The 19,980-nt window shown below is 42.8% G+C and overlaps 1 protein-coding gene across 1 annotated transcript in view; it reads right to left on the reverse strand.

Moving 5' to 3' along the window:
• Positions 1-19,980, reverse strand: part of LOC126252009 (alpha-2B adrenergic receptor-like) — a 117,018-nt gene that overhangs the window by 32,186 nt on the left and 64,852 nt on the right. Inside the window, exon 2 of the mRNA XM_049952793.1 lies at positions 12,504-12,814. Within this exon, the coding sequence (XP_049808750.1) occupies positions 12,504-12,814 (311 nt within the window). The remainder of the gene's footprint in view (positions 1-12,503; positions 12,815-19,980) is intronic.

Here is a 19,980-nt window from a genome sequence, read left to right on the forward strand (position 1 = left end):
CAGAGGGCAGTTCTGGTCGAGATACAAAAGGGGACAGTTCGGATGGAGACGCGAAAACAGACAGTTCGGCTGGAGACACCAAAGTCAATAGTTCGGATGCGAAAAGGGCGTTCGGTCTTTAGGCAGCTAGGAAGTGAAACAACTTGGAAAATTTCGCGTTGTGTGATATCGAAGGACTTGGCGGTGAGCAGCCACGCGCGTGTTGTGAACCAAATTTCTCGTGAAGATAACGAAGTGGAATGTTATATTATCTTTGTATTTTACAAACTTGCCATCAGCCAGATAATTTAACCAAAAGTTCACAAGTTTAAGTAGTTCTATGGGACTGATGACCTCAGATTTTAAGTCCCATAGTTCTCAGAACCATCTAAACCATCTAAATGACTTACTTCCACAAGCATGACGAGGCAACTGAGAGTAAGAACATCTAAGCGTCCAGTCCTTCTGAGACTGGTAGGACAACTTTTACGGGTGTGGAATCATTAACAGCTGGCCGTATGGCGAATAGATGTTGTCGTTAGGGAATGTTACAGCCCTGACGCTCCGGCAGAAGTTCGCTACCTAGTAGCAGATGTGGTAGCTGGTCACACGCTACTTGGTGGCGGCGGCGGAGACAGAGACAGAGGTGACGCAGTGGTAGAGAATATAGTGAAACGTTCTACTGCCCCCATTGACGGGAATGTCTCAGCAGGACTCGATTTTGAGCAGTATACCAGGATTCCAAATGACTTAGCTGGCCGTTGTGGAAGAGCGGTTCTAGGCGCTTCAGTCCGGAACCGCGCTACTGCTAAGGTCGCAGGTTCGAATCCTGCCTCGGGCATGGATATGTGTGATGACATTAGGTTAGTTAGGTTTAAGTAGTTATAACTCTAGGGGACTGATGACCTCAGATGTTAAGTCCCATAGTTCTCAGAGCCATCTGAACCATCTAAATGACTTACTTCTACAAGCATGACAAGGCAACTGAGAGTCAGAACATCATTAGCATTGCATATCTTCAGATACTTATGATGATTACCACCCATTTTTGTATCAGAGGAAGTGACTACCTAGCCTGTAGGCAGACTCCATGGACGTCAAGGATATGTCTGTAATGATTACCTGGTGAGTGTAGTCTGACTGCAGGGAAAAATGCAGAGGGACTCTCACAATCAATTTAATTAATTAATCAATCAATTTGATATCAATGAAGAGACGTTCGGTGGATGGAAGCAAGGGTGGGAATACTGCAGATATGATTTGTGAGTTGAAGTGGTGATAAGGCATTTACTCATTGTGCCAAGATCTTTTAAAGGAATTTCAATCTCCCAACTATACAGGGGAGTTGACCATTGTAATGAAATTAATTATTTTACCGAATTTATAAAGCGATATCTAGCATAAAACTGTTATTTAGAATTCGTCTGTGCTGCTAACTCTCGAGACATCGTAGATGATGAGGCATTTGATTTCTTTAAGGGAGTCCATTGGTGAGAAGGCATCCTGTGATACAGGTAGAACTTTCTATTAGCACTCCGTTATGTGCCAAAATTTTGTTTAATATACTAGTCCTGTGATGCAGAACGTGGCAGATATTAAGCTGATGAAGAAATTTTTCTACCATATGTGAGAATACTTAGAGGAAATAGAGCCTATGCCATAGTCTTGCACAGAATTTTCACCCCATGTAACAATATATTAGAGATGTGAAGATGTGTGTAAGGTCAGATTCCTTCTATTTCGAAAATAACTTGTATAAAAGGGAGTAATCTACATGTTGTGTGAGAAATTTAAAGTATATTGACAAATCAGCATCTCCGATTTGGATCAGGTACAGCGGGGCGGAACTGCAGTTAGAATTACATGTCCAAGATGCTTCTGCTTGTCTCACTTTGTGCCGCAGCTATTAGCAGGAATAGCCACGGCTTAAGCCTGTAGCGAATGGCGGTTGCAAAGAAAATTTCTGCTGACCAGTCTTCAGATACACAATACTCTTAGTAGATGGCTCTGGACTAGACTGAAGGTGACTGGAAAGATGTTTCTTCTTGAGATGCTGTGTTCAAGTAAGATAGTAAGGAAGGAGTACATCTGTAGAATATATCATTCGTCGTGTTTCCCATATTTCCTTTTGCTTGGATGAGACTTGCAATTTGTAAATAGGTGTAAGTGTGTTTCATTCCCCAATGATGTTGCTACAGAAGTCCTTCATATAACAGGCAGAGATTTATAGCCACGCCGGGACAGTGGGTCGTTGTTCTAACATTACCCTTCCTTATGTCCTTCCCAGCAGCTATTCACTTGTAGGCCGACAGGAGGTTACTCCCTTGCACTTCATTGTTGGCTTGCTGTCCTATTATCTTTCCCACATAGCGCTACTGGCTAGACTGGTTGGAGCAACTCTTGACCACTAGACTAATAGAGAAAACATCCTCTCTGCATCCAGCAATTATTGATGAAACTGGATAGAACTGCTATCTAGTTCTCAATAATAATATTTCACAGCCAAAGGGATTTTCCCGCAAAATTTTGAATTTACCACCAACAGGAGGAGGAGGGGAGCTAGACTGCACCAGTATTCTGGGTTGGACATCTTCGAATGTGATTTAATGAACTGTGTCAGTATCCTGAAGATGATAAAATAAAGGAAATACCTTACATCCTTGCAAACCATTGATGTGCAAATTTATTTTCTATAGTAAAGAATATGCACTCCGCAAAACCATTTAATTAGCATATGAATTTAACACCAAAATTTGAATTCATCACTTATAGTTTCTCGCCGATTTGTGAACGTTCCGCCAGTAGTGAGGTGGGGAGGGAATAGAAGACTCCCTCTGATAGGCTGGGGATTTCCCAGAGGGAATGGGGGTAATTAATTGATCAAGTAAATTAATTATTCAGTTGATTTGGTATCAAAAGTGCGCTGGGAACGGCATCCCTTTTTCCAAAGGGGTTGGTAGGGGGAGAGATGGGCGAGTTCTCAGAAGGACAGTTTATCCTCAGAGGGTCATAAACAACTTAGGAGAACAATAGGCTAAGAGGAAGGGAGGGGGAATGTTAGTTTAATTGATCATTTTCTTTAATTAGCACGCCAATTTGATATAAAAAGTGCATCAGAACCGGCTTTAACGTACTACTAATGTTGTCTGGAAAGAGATACTGAAAGTGCTGAAGAAAGAAAGTCTAAAATATAAAGACATGCAGTTGATAGATTCTATAAGAACAAAGTGATTGTGAATAGGATTCTTCATCACAAACAAGAAGCACAATTTAGAAAAGGCGTCACACAATGCTTTGTACTCTCTCCTCTTATATTCAGTGCTAACGTCCAGGAAGCTATAGATCAAGGTCACGAAACTCTTGAGCTGTGGATGAAAGTTCATTGGCAGAAGGTAGAAATGTTGCATTACACAGATGATATTGCTGTGGTCATGGAGACATAAGTAGACCAACACGAAAAACTGCCTAGAGAAGATCCTCAAAGCAATGCAAAAGATTTACTGAAATTATTATGGTAACAGAAAAATCCAGCGTAAGACATATAAAAAAAGTCTTCCATATTAAGTACTTGGTGGTTACAATTCAAGTGTAGCTGCTTACAGAGAGACAGTGTAGGCTGTAATTATCATATCGCTCCGTAAATTGGTGTACATTCTAATACGTTAATGCCAAACCTATTTATGCTGGATACATTTTCGGCACGATGTGAATATCTGGCGCTGTAAGCGGGAGAAATACGTATAGAATCTTTTTCATGTGTAATTAATTAGGACCGGGATGGAGACAGAAAAGGTAAAAGAATTGAGAAAGAAATTATTTTGATTTTATTGTTAACCGCTGCTTACGCAATTTGTCGAGTACAAGCACAGGAGACGTCAACGAGAAGCTGCATCCGTTAAATGACGTGATCTACAGGTGCTCGTAGCAGTTATGGTGGAATCTGAGTAACGTGTTCCTGTATACTGGCCTTCAGATCAGGTCAAAAGCAACATTTTAGATATCCGCAGAGCCAAAAGTCACATTGATTCAGATCAAGTGATCTTGCAGGCCATGCATCTGGGAAACCTCTGGGTTCAAATGGTTCAAATGGCTCTGAGCACTATGGGACTTAGCTGCTGTGGTCATCAGCCCCCTAGAACTTAGAACTACTTAAACATAACTAACCTAAGGACATCACACACACCCATGCCCGAGGCAGGATTCGAACCTGCGACCGTAGCGGTCGCGCGGTTCCAGACTGTAGCGCCTAGAACCGCTCGCAAACCTCTGGGGGTAACACGTTTGTGAAAAGCTGCACTAGGTGAGCAACATGAGATGTTGCCCCACCTTGCATGAAAACAGTGGTTCCTACACAGTTGAGCACTTGCAAAGCATGAATCACATGCTGTACACGGAGATATCAGTAGCGTGTAGACATCACAGTACATCTGTCAGGTCCTCTGGGTGTGCTGTCTTCAAAGAAGAACGAAACAGAAATAGAAGGACTTGTGAATCCACACAACACAGCCACATGAGGGAGTGCAATGGCTCTTCTTGCACAACATGCGGTTTTACAGTACCATAAATTTGGCAGTTCCGCGTACTGATTGCACTCTATAGTGTAAAATATACTTCGCCACTCCGTAGAATATTGCCCAAAAACATTTCATCAACTTAGATACGTGCCAGAAAACGAACAGAAAATTCAGAGGTTGCTGAGAATCATGAGGTTTCCTGTGATGCTCTGTCTGGTTCTTTTGCGGGACAAGCGTAAAATTTGAGCACAAAACTTTCCGTATTGTTGACATTGGGATGGACAATTCTCGTGACATTGCAAGAGCTCTGGCAGCACCCGGGGCATGGGCTGCATGGTCAGTTTCAACAACAGCAACCTCGTCAATAACTTCCACCGGGAGAAGACGCCTGCCTTTTCCAGGTGCAACACCAAGTTTAACCACGTTTTCGAAATTCATTATCATCTTCTTTAAAACAATTAGTCAACTCAGGCCTCCCCTCAGATCTTCAGTCACTCGTACTCTGTCTATGCACTATCGTAATTGCCGCCATTCACCTAAAACAATTTCACTGACACCGCACACTCTCGCTTCTCGATCACCACACTGTTAACTCACGTTATGGATTGCCATATGACAGCGTGGATGTCATTCCGTCACAAAAGTAGTCTATAGCACCAGGTATCCACCTGCCGGCCGAATTTGGAACTAATTTTCCTCCAGAATAAATCGGTTCCGCATTAATGCCTTAGCGTATCTACCAAATTTCGCTGCCATACTGTAATTACAACCATCACAGGATCTCCGAGAGAAGCTCTTTAATTATAACCACCCTGTATATCAACCTTCAAGAATTAGAGGGGCTTGAAGTGACAGAGGATGTTACCTATGTGGGAAGCAGGATCACACTAGGTTGCAGAAGCCAAAAATCAGTTGTGAGCACAGCTCAGGAAGCAAAAATTGCATTTATTTTGAGAAAGAACTTACTCACCAACAAGAATGTCAGTCTGTACACTAAATTTTGGGACGTACCCCTTTATAGGCGTGAAAATTTAACAATAGGAAAACAGAGCGAAGATGGCTAGAAGCTCTGGAGATATGGCGCTTCAGAAGGATGATGAAGGTCAGCCGGAGAGACAGAGTTACGAATGAAGCGGTATTGAGAAGAGTACAAGAAACCAGATCTGTATGGACGCACACTCAAACAAGAAGAGAAGAACTCTTAGGATACATTATAAGACACAACAACCGACAATAGCAGAAGGAGCTATTGAGGGAAGGAATCGCCGAGGACGACCAACGATTTCATTCACGCACGAAGTTATGAATAACATGGGATGCATTACATACGTGGAATTTAAGAGGAAGGTCCTGTAGAAGGTGCAGTGAGGTGTGTGTTCATGAAAATGGGCACTTGTTTCATTTTCATTTAAATGAACATTCCACATCAGAGTGTCCATCCCATCTGAACATGGTCAATAATGTACTGGGTGATCAAAAAGTCAGTATAAATTTGAAAACTTAATAAACCACGGAATAATGTAGATAGAGAGGTAAAATTTGACACACATGCTCGGAATGACATGAGGTTTTATTAGAAAAAAAAAGTTCACAAAATGTCCGACAGATGGCGCTGGACAGCAAAACTGCTACCGTGACGGGTGAGAGGTACGCCGATATGTTACAGAATCGCATCATCCCCAGCCTGGCTGATAAACACCTTCTGGAACGTACGATATTTATGCAGGATGGCGCTCCACCCCATATTGGTAGACGCGTGAAAGATCTCTTGCGCTCGTCGTTTGGTGATGATCGTGTGCTCAGCCGCCACTTTCGTCATGCTTTGCCTCCCAGGTCCCCAGACGTCAGTCCGTGCGATTATTGGCTTTGGGGGTACCTGAAGTCGCAAGTGTATCGTGATCGACCGACATCTGAAGGGATGCTGAAAGACAACATCCGACGCCAATGCCTCACCATAACTCCGGACATGCTTTACAGTGCTGTTCACAACATTATTCCTCGACTACAGCTATTGTTGAGGAATGATGGTGAACATATTGAGCATTTCCTGTAAAGAACATCATCTTTGCTTTGTCTTACTTTGTTATGCTAATGATTGCTATTCTGATAAGATGAACCGCCATCTGTCGCACATTTTTTGAACTTTTGCATTTTTTTGGTTCTAATGAACCCCCATGTCATTCCAAGCATGTGTGTCAATTTGTACCTATCTATCTACATTATTCCGTGATTTATTCATTTTTAAAATTTATACTGACCTTTTGATCACCCGGTATACCACGCTGCATCCAACCTTAAAATGTTGAATGTTTACAGGGACCTGATTTCAGACAAATATACTATTACTTAGATATTACAACAAAACGAAATGTACTGGTGCTAAATAAGGCGAATATGGTAACCGTTCCTGAAAGTAGCCATTCACATAAAGTAGCTCTCTGTCTGAAATATTTGCCGTACAACAACTGTATCACTGGCAGGAGTACAGATGAAACTTGGGACGGCTTACTATTCGCTACGCAAGTGCAAGGCTGATGCCTGTCACTGCAGCAGCTGCTCGTAAGCTTACATAAGGATCTTGGGCTATTGGGGCTAAAAAGAAACATGTCCATAAACGAAGTTCTTGCTGGTCTTCGTCTGTCCCAGACGTGCCTTCTCAAACTTCATGTATCTCGAAGCAGAAGCAATTACTCAGCACGTAAGAACGTAAGGAGTGATGAAGTTCTTCGATCAGGCTATCTGATTCCAAACACTATGGCAGCTTCGCTAGCACCGCGTGGGAATTCGCCGAGCGTGAGCAGTATGTCAACATAAATGATAGACGTATGTGCCATGTTTGTTCCAAGTCAATGTCCGTCGCACATCAGACATTTGTCTGTTCATTCCGGCCTATTTTATATATGCGGTGTAGGGGTACCTTCTAAAATGTCGGAATATCTACTACACCAATAATAATTAAATTTTTGTAATATACTTTATATACATGTATGGTCAAGTTCTAATGATTGATAATATCCCAAATTTTGTAGGCTTCTGAGGAGGACAGATAAATCCACTAAAACCGGTAAACCTATATAAATTTCGTAATTGTGCCATTGACGATGAATTTTGTTCTGAGGTACACACCACAGTCACTGAGAAAATAACATCTATGAATAAAATCATTACTCCACAATATAATCGAATAACAGCGCATCGAAGAAGCTTATCGCTCCGTGATACCAGCAAGTTTACATCTCGTTCGTAGGTCGTTCAGAAGGCGCACTGAGTAGTACAGTCAGAAGATTTGTGCATTCGTTTGAATATTTCACTTCAGTGAACACACTGTCTCCAGAACAATTATCTGAATACAGCCATTTATGTACAGCATGTTGCATCTATCCACAACGCTTTGAATATGCGTAGGTTCCCAGCAAATATGGATGGAATTTAGATTTAAATTGATTTGTACAGAGTTGAATTATATACGTCAGATTCATGACAGGAAAAAGTTGTCTACTTAAAAGGTTATTAGTTGTTACCATATCGCTTTGGAAAACAAAACTATTTTCGAAGTGATGAATAAAATCTTTCGTATTGTCTGTTAAAATAATTTAATTAAAATGCCGCTACCAGTTTCACATCAGTTTTCGTAAGACTGAGATTGTATTTTGTTCTCAGTGGTCTTAACTGGACGTAAAAAAGTTCTTTGACATAGTATTGATACGCTGTACGCTTGCTGGTTCTAAGAATAGTGCAATGTAGCGTTCAAAAATTCATGTTATAAGTTTTTTCAGGGTGGTGTTCATTTGTATTTAGAAATTCTTAAGCGTTTTATCGTTTAAAAAAGTCGCAATGGCCACATAACACGTAATAGTACGTAAATTTCAAGCGCTGTAAAGCCAGCCCCCACTTTTCTTGTTAAAGATTGCGTTACATTGCTCAGAGACCCGCGCCAGCGCCCTCTCGCACACATCGCTCGGAACAGCGACCCATCAGTATGATTTATGCTGGTGACGCGCACAATTCTGTGCTGCCTACGGTATAATGAAACATTCAAAGCGCTGTTACACTTATCTGTCGAGATTAAGAGACGTTAGTGTGGAGTTTTTAGTTGGTCCCATAATTAGAAGGGATTTAGATATTTAAAAAGGTATATCCAGCTTTCAATCACTTACAGGTGCCGTGCGATGCCAATACGTTTAATCATGGACAACCAGTTATACTGTCCTATCGGTTTCATCTAGGCAGTCACCTATGAAACTTACCTCTAAGCAATCACATTGCTGCGCCATGGCATTTTCCAAATCAGTGAGTACTCAGATCTCATTGATAGCCGGCCGCTGGTGGCCGAGCGGTTCTGGCGCTACAGACTGGAACCGCGCGACCGCTACGGTCGCAGGTTCGAATCCTGCCTCGGGCATGGATGTGTGTGTTGTCCTTAGGTTAGTTAGGTTTAAGTAGTTCTAAGTTTTAGGGGACTTATGACCTCAGCAGTTGAGTCCCATAGTGCTCAGAGCCATTTGAACCATCTCATTGATATACGGCGCTTCTCTTTCTTAAAACCATTGCAATTCTGTAATCTTTTAATTTATTATACACATCACCTGGAGATGGATCTGTGTTGTTGCCGAACCGGTAGTGAATTTTAATAAAAGTATTTTACAAGTTGATGCGGATGATTTTATTCACGATTTGAACAGTTCTCGGGTATCCGACCGGGCAGCGTCGTAATTTCTCCACAATATTTCGGCAGACGCACACTCTGCCATCTTCGGCTCCAGGATAGCGACTTGCTAGTGAGATTCCACGTAGTGTCCCTCTTCACTAGGGTACCACTGAAAGATTCCATCGCTCTGATAAGCAAGAAATTCGACAACAACCTAACAAGGCTCTTCGAGTTCGTGCTCACCTGTACATACTTCCTGTTCGATGGAAATTATTATGAACATACAGATGGCGTCGCCATGGGAGCCCGCTTTCACCTGTTGTAGCCAACTGGAGAAGACACTAGAACAAGCCAAACAAAAACCAACTTGTTTCTTCATCTACGTGGATGACACGTTCGTGGTTAGGCCACATGGACGGGACAGCTTAAATGAATTTCTCGAACACCTCAACTCGCTGCACCCCAACATACAGTTCACGATGGAGGTGGACCAGGATGGTGCCCTACCGTTTCTTGACGTCCTGGTGAAACGGAAACCTGACGGCAAGCTGGGACACAGTGTATACAGAAAACCTACACACACCGATTTGTACCTAAATGCCTTCAGTTGCCACCACAACTCCCAGCGTGAAGGCGTTTCGCGCACACTTGTTCACAGGGAACGATCAATCTGCGATCAGGAGAGCCTTCCAGCAGAACTACAGCACCTCGAGACAACATTTCGGAAAAATGGGTACAACCAGAAACAAATAAGCCACACACTCAGACAGACTGCGCCAAGAGAACAAGAAGAAGAAATAGAAGAACACAGGTCATTGGCGTGCATTCCGTTTGTCGGAAAGACCTCAAGAAAAATCGGTAGAATCCTGGGGAAACACAATGTGAAATGTGTATTCCGACCCCCTGCAAAAACCTTGACTCGACTGGGTTCAGTGAAAGATGACCTAGGCCTTAGAAAACCAGGCATTTATCAAATTCCCTGTCACTGCGTAAAATCATACATTGGGGAGACAGTCCGCACTGTAGAAGAGAAGTGCAGCGAACACAAGCGCCATACCGAATTACGCCAGGCAACTAAATCAGCCGTGGCTAACCATTATATAAAGACTGGCCATACTATGGACTATGAAAAACCAAAAATACTCTGTCAATCCTCCTTCTTCTGGGACTGCGTTACTAAAGAGGCCATCGAAATCCGACTACAGGACGACCTAATTAATGAAGACAGCAGCCTTCAACTTAGGCTTGGAACCTTGCACTGAGCCTGGAGAGAAAGATGCGGTCCCTGAGATCGAGGACCGCCTTCGACGGCGGCAGCAGGGAGACTGCGGACCCCAGTTCAGACCCAGGCGCCGCTTCCCCCACCACCTCCAGTAGCCGCAGCGCCGGTCGGACCGAAGACACCAGGAGAGGAACGGTGGAGGGGGTAGCGGCTAGTATATATAGGGCGCCGAGGGGATTAGCAAAGCATTCACTCCGCTGCTCGACTCGCTGCGGCTCACTTCGTTACCGTCGCTCGCGCACGCCAAAGCCACTAGCCCAACGCCATGCCGAGAAGTAGGAATGGAGGAAGAGGCAATATTGCTGCTGCTATTGAGCTCCTGCTAAACGCAGTCGGGAGCAACGGTTGCGGCAACAAGAAGAAGAAGCGGAAGCCTGTGGCACAATTACAGTGCTATAAGTGTCAAAAGCTGGGACACATAGCCAGGGAATGCGACGGCGTGGTTGCGTGTTTTAAGTGTGGGAAACCGCACGACACACGCAACTGCACCAAACCGAGGGGTACTGCAGCGTTGTGCGTAAATTGCGGTGGCTCGCACGCCACAAACGCGCGCAGCTGCAGCTATCTGAAGACGTGGAAGCAGCGGATGTTGGCCACCACACACGAAGAGTGGCCCAACAAGAAGAAAAGGTGGACACCCCGCCCTCCTACCTTGGTAGGGGAAGCGGGCTGCGCCACCAAAACGACGTGGACGCCTTCCGCCAAGCACTGCGGGAAGCCAACGAGGACGCAATCACCGCGCTCCAATCCTCCACGGCGGAGGAGAGAGCGGCCCTGAGAGCGGAACTCGAAGAGACGCGCCAGCTGGTGATTCAACTAAGGGTCGCCTTGTATCTCGCGTCCCGCACGACGCCGGACGTGGCACAGACCCCCACCAGTACGCGGGTAGACGCGGCTACACAAACGACCGCCTCTCTGGCCGACGCGGCAACGCAGGTTGCTAGGGAGGTGGTCATGCAGTCGGGGAAAACCGCCGACAACAAGGAGACGGCCCCCTCGGAAGCAGTCGTCACTCCTGTTCCTGCGGAAACGCAGACGACACAGGAAGTGCCGATGGAAACCGAGGGAGAAGAAGAAGACGACCCGTTCGAGTGCCTTCCCCTCCCCAACAAGAACTGTGTGAGGGAGGTGCTCACCAAGATCGCAGATTCCCTGCGCGACGGTAGCTACCCCCATCGTGATCATCCTTACCCTTTCATGGTAGACAGCATACCTCCCCTATCTCATAAACCTTATCCATTCCACTGGGGGTGCGAACCCTTGAACCAGAGGCTGCACGGGAGGGAACCCGTCAGGCATGGAGATCTGGTGCTGATAAACAAGCACCCGATCTTCACCGACGAGGACTGGCGGTACATGACTCACCAAGCAGTCACGCACATCCAGCAACAGACGCCGCCAGTGGACTTCTCCCGGATGAAGAAAATAGAATTCGGGCAGCCAGGAAGCAGCAAGAAAAAGAAGAATAAGAAGCCGCCGAAATCAGCCGGCAGATAATTCTTCATCTACAGAAACCAGAGGCCAATCCTAACCGAGAAGAAAAACATTCCCAACAGAGGGGATTCAGGAGGAACAGATTATCCAAGTTTAAACTCCTATACTTTGGGCCAAGGCAGGCCCGTCAATATAGCGAGTGAGTGAGTGAGTCAGCACAGCATTCGTCAGGAACCACCTTAAGATGGCAGCGGGTACGTCTGCCGAAATATTGTGGAGAAATTACGACGCTATCCGGTCAGATACTCGAGAACTGTTGAAATTGGAAATACGCCGGGAAAACTCCAGATAGATTTCATTCACCATATGGAATTTTGACTGTTGCTGTTAGACCTCTAAAATTATTTTTGCATAATTCCAAAGAGAGAGTAATATTTGTTACGTTTACCTATCTAAATAATTATTGGTTTCATTTACCGTTTTTCAAGATTTGGGGGCAAACACATCTGGCACGCCCTGTGTGTGTATGTAGATGAAGGACGGTGGCTTGGCAGTGTGGTGGATTTCATTAGTTACAGTAGTCGACCTCTGCTGCTGAGCCTTCCAGTTACGTACAAACGTAAGCGAGTCGGCAGAAGTGCAGAGCCGCGCTGCTTACCCTGAGGGTGTCCTTGGCGGGCGCCTGCAGGTAGCAGGTGGCAGAGGCCTGGCCGCCGTCGGCCGCGGAGTCGCCGTTGTCGGGCGCGTTGTCGCTGATGCTGAGGTCGGACGCGAGGTCGCACGTCACGATGGGGATGGCGACGGGCGCCGAGGCGGGCTGCGCGATCGTGGCGATGCCGCCACCTCCCCCGCCGCCCCCGTGCTCCAGCGTCACGCCGCCCTGCACCACCAGGCCGCGCTGCGGAGACGCGCCGCCGCCGCCGCTGCCGCCGGCACCTGCAAACGCGCTATCTGCTGCTGACTCCTGCCACACTTTAACAATAAAACCGTTGTCGTCGCTAGATAATATGTCCTTATTTATTTCGACGTTTCAGCATCTGCCTCATCAGATGTCAAAAAACCTTGAACTTGCGAAACAATATTTATTGTGTCTCACGCGTGGGTGTTTTCAGCTCGTTACTAAATGCAAATAAGTAGGAGGCCGAGTTGCTAGGAGTTGAAGGAGTCCACGTTGCAATAATATGCGGTTCGACACACTGTTAGAGAGAATGATTATTATTCGAGAAACACATAGTACAATGAAATTACTTATCTTCAGTAGTTTGTAGGACTGCAGCTGCGGCTATGAACTGACAATCTCGTAACGTGAAATACCATGAACTAATACAACATATTCTCAGGGACTAAGCCCGATTGGCCCTCCTCAGAGAATCAATGCAAGCGTTACAGAATTGGCTGAGGGCCGATTATGAAAGTGCGTCTGCCTAGGTTCAAATCTAGCTAAGAAGTGCACGAGGCACACACCAGTTCCGTCGAGCTGCACAGCCCGCTAGAGTGCACTGTGCTCGGCAGACGACGGGCTGCCAACCTTGTGTTGGCGCGGCGTTGTAGTAATATCTGTGGCAATGATACTACAGTATTCATCACCAGTATTAATTTTAATGTATTAATTATGATTAATTACTATTAAAAACAGTCTTGATCACGATTTATTTAACAAGGTGACCGGTTTCGACCTCTACTGTGGTCATCTTCAGACCATTGAGTAGGAACCTCTTTCTGTTGGAGAATTCTCCAACAGAAAGAGGTTCCTACCCAATGGTCTGAAGATGACCACAGTAGAGGTCGAAACCGGTCACCTTGTTAAATAAATCGTGATCAAGACTGTTTTTAATAGTAATTATTTATAATACATTGATCACTGCTGTTCCCATAATGCTTTCAAAAGTAATTTATTAATTATGATGCTGAACATCGTTTAGCAAGGACAGAAGCTGAAGAAATGAATTAAATTTTTGCCACAGGTAAGACTTGTAGCCAGGTGTCCTGATTAATAGACAGATATGCTAAGCACGACACCACTGTACTATTCTGGGAGAAACAGCTGCACGGACTTCCCCAAGCCAATGCGTTCCCTACCAGTACTTCAATTAACTCCTTCAGATTCCTGTTATGGCGTTGTACTTGTGCAGTCCTTGCAGGTCTGTTAGCGACACTGCTACGGTAGTGTAATGGTTAACACGTCTGCCCAGTAAACAGCACACCGGGCCTCAAGTCCCAGCTCTGGCAAAAATCTTAATTCATTGCTTCAGCTTCCGTCCTAGTCAAAGATAAAGTTGACACTCATATGTCTGCAGGAAAGGGTAATTCTATCAGATCAGCTGCTTAACAAGATAATCATAAAAAACTTTGAACTTTCAAAACAAGTTTTAGTTACAATATCAACAATAATTTTCTTATGTCTGAGGATACCTGATTCTTTGGAAATTTGTGGAAAGTTCCTATTGGACCAAACTGCTGATTCATCGGTCCCTAGGCTTACACAGTACTTAATCTAACTGAAACTAACTTAAGCTATGGATAACACACACACCCATGCCCGAGGGAGGACTCGAACCTCCCACGGGGGAGCCGCGCGAACCGTGGCAAGGCACCCGAGACCGAGCTGCTACCCCGTCCGGCGATGATAACTGCACATGCCGAAACTTTGTAACACAAAAAGAAATTTTATTTAGCGATGTAGATGGTTTTATTCATAAAATATTCATGACGATCATGCGGGAAATTTGTTTTCATTATTAACCTGTCAACCTGCTACGTGCAACGGATGAGTTTCACTAAGAGCTGCAGTTTGGGTGATAACGTTAAATTTCATCAAACAGAGGACTATACCAATTCTTCCGACAACGCAGTCTTTTATCTCGGGTCTCTTGACCATGAGAAAGCATATGGTCACATAAGGCATTCCGATCTTCCATTCAATCCCAGATGAAAGTTGACGACAAAGATTTCTGAGTACAGTACCATAACATAATGTAAAAAAAGAAAACAATTGGCCAAGCACTAGTAGGACTCGCACTCTGAGGGTCCCGTAAAAGCTTAATTACGTATATTGTTAGTTCATCCATCCCAGGAATAGAGAATATCGACCATTTCTCTCTGTTACTGATGTCAACATTTGGAAGATACTGGTTCTGGGAACTCCCAGACTTCCGAGAATGTTTTAATTTTAAGTTTGTTGCGTAATTTTGTATTTGCTATTATTATTTTTCATTTACTTTATTAATTCCGGAGTGCTATGCTAATTAACAATACCAATTACCTTTTGTGCAATGTAATTACAAATTAATAATTTTCGGATTTTTCCTTTTCTGGTACTGTGAAATCTTCTTTCTTGCCAACTTATATGAATCCCGATCAACAGGAAATATCGTACTGGCTTTGATGAGTAAGTTCGCGTGTTTCAAACAATATGACATAAATGGCCACATCATATGACTGCATTGACTTGGAAGCTTAAATTTTTTACATCTTTAAAGGAAGATAAGCCTTGATATGTGACATAAATTTCGCCTTTCAACTTCCTGAGAAGGGGTCTTATGAGACGGACAGACAGACAGTCACACAACAAATGGTAAATAAATGTTTTTTCGTGGAATATAAGTATAAATTACAAATATTCGGATTTTTTCTTTATTTTTACTGTGAATCCTCGCTTCTTTTCAAATATAGTGATTCTAGGCCAATGAGAAGTACCTTACATGTGTTGATGAGTGAATATGCTTGATTCAGAATATTTGGCGTAAATGACCACATCCTTTGCGTTCATTGTCTTAGAAGCTTAAAGGCTTAATGTCGCCAATGGACCATACACCTTAGCATGTGACATAAATTTCAACGTGATACACCTACCCATTCATGAGAAAAGGGGGTCTTAACAGTCGGACAGACAGACAGACAGATAACAAACTGATCCTATAAGATTTCCACTTCTACCGATTGAGGAGCGGAACATTAACTATGACACTGTACCACACTCATAAAACTTTTGTATCAATTGACTCTGACTGCGGAAGCCTACGCAATCATATCGAGACGAATGACTATCAGTAAATTAAATGTGCCTTATTGTATGCCTTCGACCCAACTGCCTATTATTTATAACCATAAATAACTCCGATTCCCGCATGACAATCAGTACAGGTGTGCCTCAAGACTCAACCCTTTCTCCACTCTTGTGTATCCTTTACATGGCCAATATGCCTAACCCCTCTCCATTTACCTCGTTCTGTATACAAACGGCAACGTCTTCTGGACCATAAACTCCACGAATCCCACTACTCTCCTCAACTCAATGTCTAACAGTTTACCTGCTGTGACAACCAGTTTCTGCTAAAACTCACACCTTCTATGATTTGAGAAATAATTACAGTAATTATACGACGAAAATTCCGCAGCTGCGTCCTAATGACTTCTAACTTACAATCGTACTGTCTTTTTAAGCAACAAACTAGAGCACCCTCAACTGTATTCTGAAGTGAAAACCATTTCTATGTTGTGGTATCAGCTGCAGGCAAGACTTCGCAACAAGGCAATGGGTGTCCAGGCATGTCTTTGAAGAAATCCTGCATCTGACTAGTAAATGTAATGCAGGTATGACATTCTGCAAAGCAGAAGTCTACCACAGCACTGGGTCGGTGATGCCATGGCGCAACGCTGCACTTCTACAACTGTGTACATGATGGGTCATGGGCTCCTGTCATACCACAGCTGGACCTGTGAGTAAAAATACCTACACTGATGGACTTCCAACTTACGCCAGCACCATTATAATCTCCACACTGTTTTAGAAACGCTATCGAGGTTTTCCTGTTTAAAAATCTTTGACATCGCCGCATATGTGAAATGACTACGGTGTACATTAGATATTAGAGAGAAGTTTTGAAGCATGGTGTCTTTTAGTTTTTGCGCAGTTTAGTGTATAATGTACAACTTTTTACTGAGAAGAGTTCTTCCTCATGGATTTTGTTTTCCAGTCGATGCAGATGTTCATAATGTACTTTTCACTTTTAAATGTCAGCCACCAGATCTGATCTTTGGAAGAGTTCCATTATTTAACACCAAACTGACGTCACTAACTCAGGTTAATTACTATTTCCTCGTCTTAGGGCTGAAGGCTTAACATCATGAATAGTTCGGAAATTCTTACTGAGTGAGCCTACTGCTTTGGCACAGAACGATGAAATGGAGTATTCTAATTCATAAAAATTATTAACGTCGGTTTCACTGTTTCACTCGCTTAGGGCGTTTGGTAGTCCTTGTTCCTTACTCGACATGAAAAAAACAACTATGGGTTTCCCATTGGGCAATGGAGCGATTCATTGTGATAATTGGTAGAACAGCCTGGAAAATAAATCGACTGATCAGAAAACAGACTGAAGTGAGAGATGTAATTGCGGTTGTAATGATAGTGAAATGTAGCTGGGAGGGACATGTAGCTAGATGCATGCATAACAGATGGTCGAAGAAAATTCAGTGTTATATTACAAGTCACGTGATAAGATCGAGGCTTTCACCTGATGTAAGGCGAACAGACGAGATTAAACAACAAAAGGAACGTGGACGCGCTTCACGGAAGAGGCCTTTATCCATCAAAGGATCTCGACCTGTTGATGACGTGTTAAAGATGAACAAAACCCAAAGACGTGTCGATGATGGACAAATCCCAAAGACGTATCTGACAGTAAAAAATTTCTTTAAAGAAATATAGCAGGTCACTTCATTCCTTCACGGCATACAGCTCAGCAGTCTTTATAATCAATAATTTTCGTAGTCGTTTGGTAATTTATGTCTTATAGTCCTTCATAGCAAAATATTACGGAGGCAACGTTGCAACTTTCTAATGATTAACACGTTGTACAAATCCAATATTTTCATTTTTCTTCATTACACTGAAGTAGTATTAAATTACGACGAAGGAAATCAAATATTTGCTGTTCCTGTTCTATTGACTGAAAGTGAACAAGGTATCTCTGAAGCTTCATTTGGAAAGTCACTCGAACCTAATCAGCTGATATAATCCAATTTTTTCTGCCACTGTTATTCTGATTAAAAGTTAACAGAGTTTAAACACTTAATGCGTCGTTAACTGGGTCGGGTGATCTGTTTTAGGCAGGCCACATAATGCACACAAATCCGATTTACTTGGTAAATCGATTGGCTTTCCGAACAAGCAAATGGTGTTTTGGGATTAGCTTATATACTTCTCTCTTGGCTTATATACTTTTCTTGAAATAATAAGCTTTTTGACGGGTACCGCGAGATTTCTAACAAATAAAATTGTCATTTGCGACAAGTTAAAGAAAATTACATTACACAAATCAGAAAAACAAGTTTAAATGTTAAAATGTCTGAAGATAGAAATCCTTGTACTGTGTTGAGCAGGAATTAATGATGTGAAACTTTTGTAAGAAGTCAAATATTTTTGGTCTGGCAGTATGATGTAAATTTTAGATGGCATCAGCACATAGTGTAATTGGGTTTTGCCCTAGGGAAGTAGGTAAAAGAGTGAGTTACTAAGATTAACATACTGATACATTTATTCTTCTGCGGTCAGAAATGAAAACAATAGCACGCACAACTCTAAACGCTTAGATGCAAACACCGCAAGCTCATGATAAAATTTATAAAACATGTAGATAAATTGAGGAACAGATAAAATAAACGAGACACGGTGAAAAATCACATGGAAGGTAGTACGCCTAAAACAGAGCGGAAAACATTGCACTATTATTGGAAAATTAGCTCATTCAGAAAACAACGAAAGGGGACACAAGCTCTGGGAATTCTGAGATAAGTTTTCTCAGACTGTTGCGAACATCGCTTTAAAAAATCGCTAGAAAATGTTCTCTTGCAAAGGCTTGTGTATTGTACAGAATGTATACAATGTTCACTAGCACCCACTGCCAACGATCGAAATTGTATGTGTGCTTCTGGGAGATTGGAAAGAAAACAACTGATTAAAATCCGTTGTTAACTTTCTAATGTATGGTAATGAAACGGCAATATTCATAACAGAGAATTATGTATAAAAGTGGCTTGTGTTTAATAGGATATAAGGAGGCTTTGTTATACTAGGTGTTTCACAATTCCTGCTACAGTCTCATTAATGCTCTAGAGAGGACTTATTAGATACAAATTCGACAACAACCAATGCTTGGAAAGGATACTGTGTGTACTGTTTAGATATAAAATAGTCAGTTCCACAAGAAAGTGTACGCCATAATTTTAAATGCAACGTCCGCAGCGACATCTCTGGTAGTGGTCTCTAATTTGTAATCTATAATGCAAAAGTTCTGAACTGTCACGAGGCAGTGTACCCTTTTAAATCATCCAAAGGGACCAAAGCTTTCATATGGGACTGCTACTATAATTCTAAGAAAGTCACAGACATTCGTTGCGAAGTGGGTCAAACGATATTAAGATGTTGGATGATTTGCCGCAGAGAGGACAAAGGTCCAAGCTATAATTGATAATGGTGGGGATTAGATTAATACTAGGTAACTGTGCAATTAGTAATAACATGTGTTTTAATGTAATTATATATTAATTCATTATATATTAATTCATACAGATAACGGCGTACACTTTGCTGTGGAACTGAATGTAAGTTTTCAGCTCGGTCCATTCTCATACCTACCGCTTAACGGTAGACCACTAAATGAAAATTTCAAAATGTTACCGACTAAAGAAAGGTCATAAAACGGACTTGTTGGAATAATGGGAGATATATTCACATCACGAAAAGTATGAAGACAAGGTATTAAATGTAAAAATGGGAGGGAAATCAGGGAATTTCTTCAGATGCTTTGATAGTACACTCAAATAAAAATAGTGGTACAAGGAAACAAGTGCCTTTGTGAATACTGTATGTGTAAGCAAATAATGATCCAAATGCTTAAGATAAATATTCACTACACTAATGAATATTATAACATGCCTTGCGAACAATATGTAAAAATATCTTTCGTCAGTGTTTTATTTCCATACGTTTGCTATTCATGTTGTGTACTGTGCACAGATAATTATGTCAGACGTTTATACGTGTGAATTTCTGCACAAGTGGAGCACAAGGAAATTGTAAGTAAAAGTTTTTTTTCCAAATTTGCCACTAAGTCTATATA

The sequence above is a fragment of the Schistocerca nitens genome, chromosome 4, assembly GCF_023898315.1.
Source record: "Schistocerca nitens isolate TAMUIC-IGC-003100 chromosome 4, iqSchNite1.1, whole genome shotgun sequence".
Classification (NCBI taxonomy): domain Eukaryota; kingdom Metazoa; phylum Arthropoda; class Insecta; order Orthoptera; family Acrididae; genus Schistocerca; species Schistocerca nitens.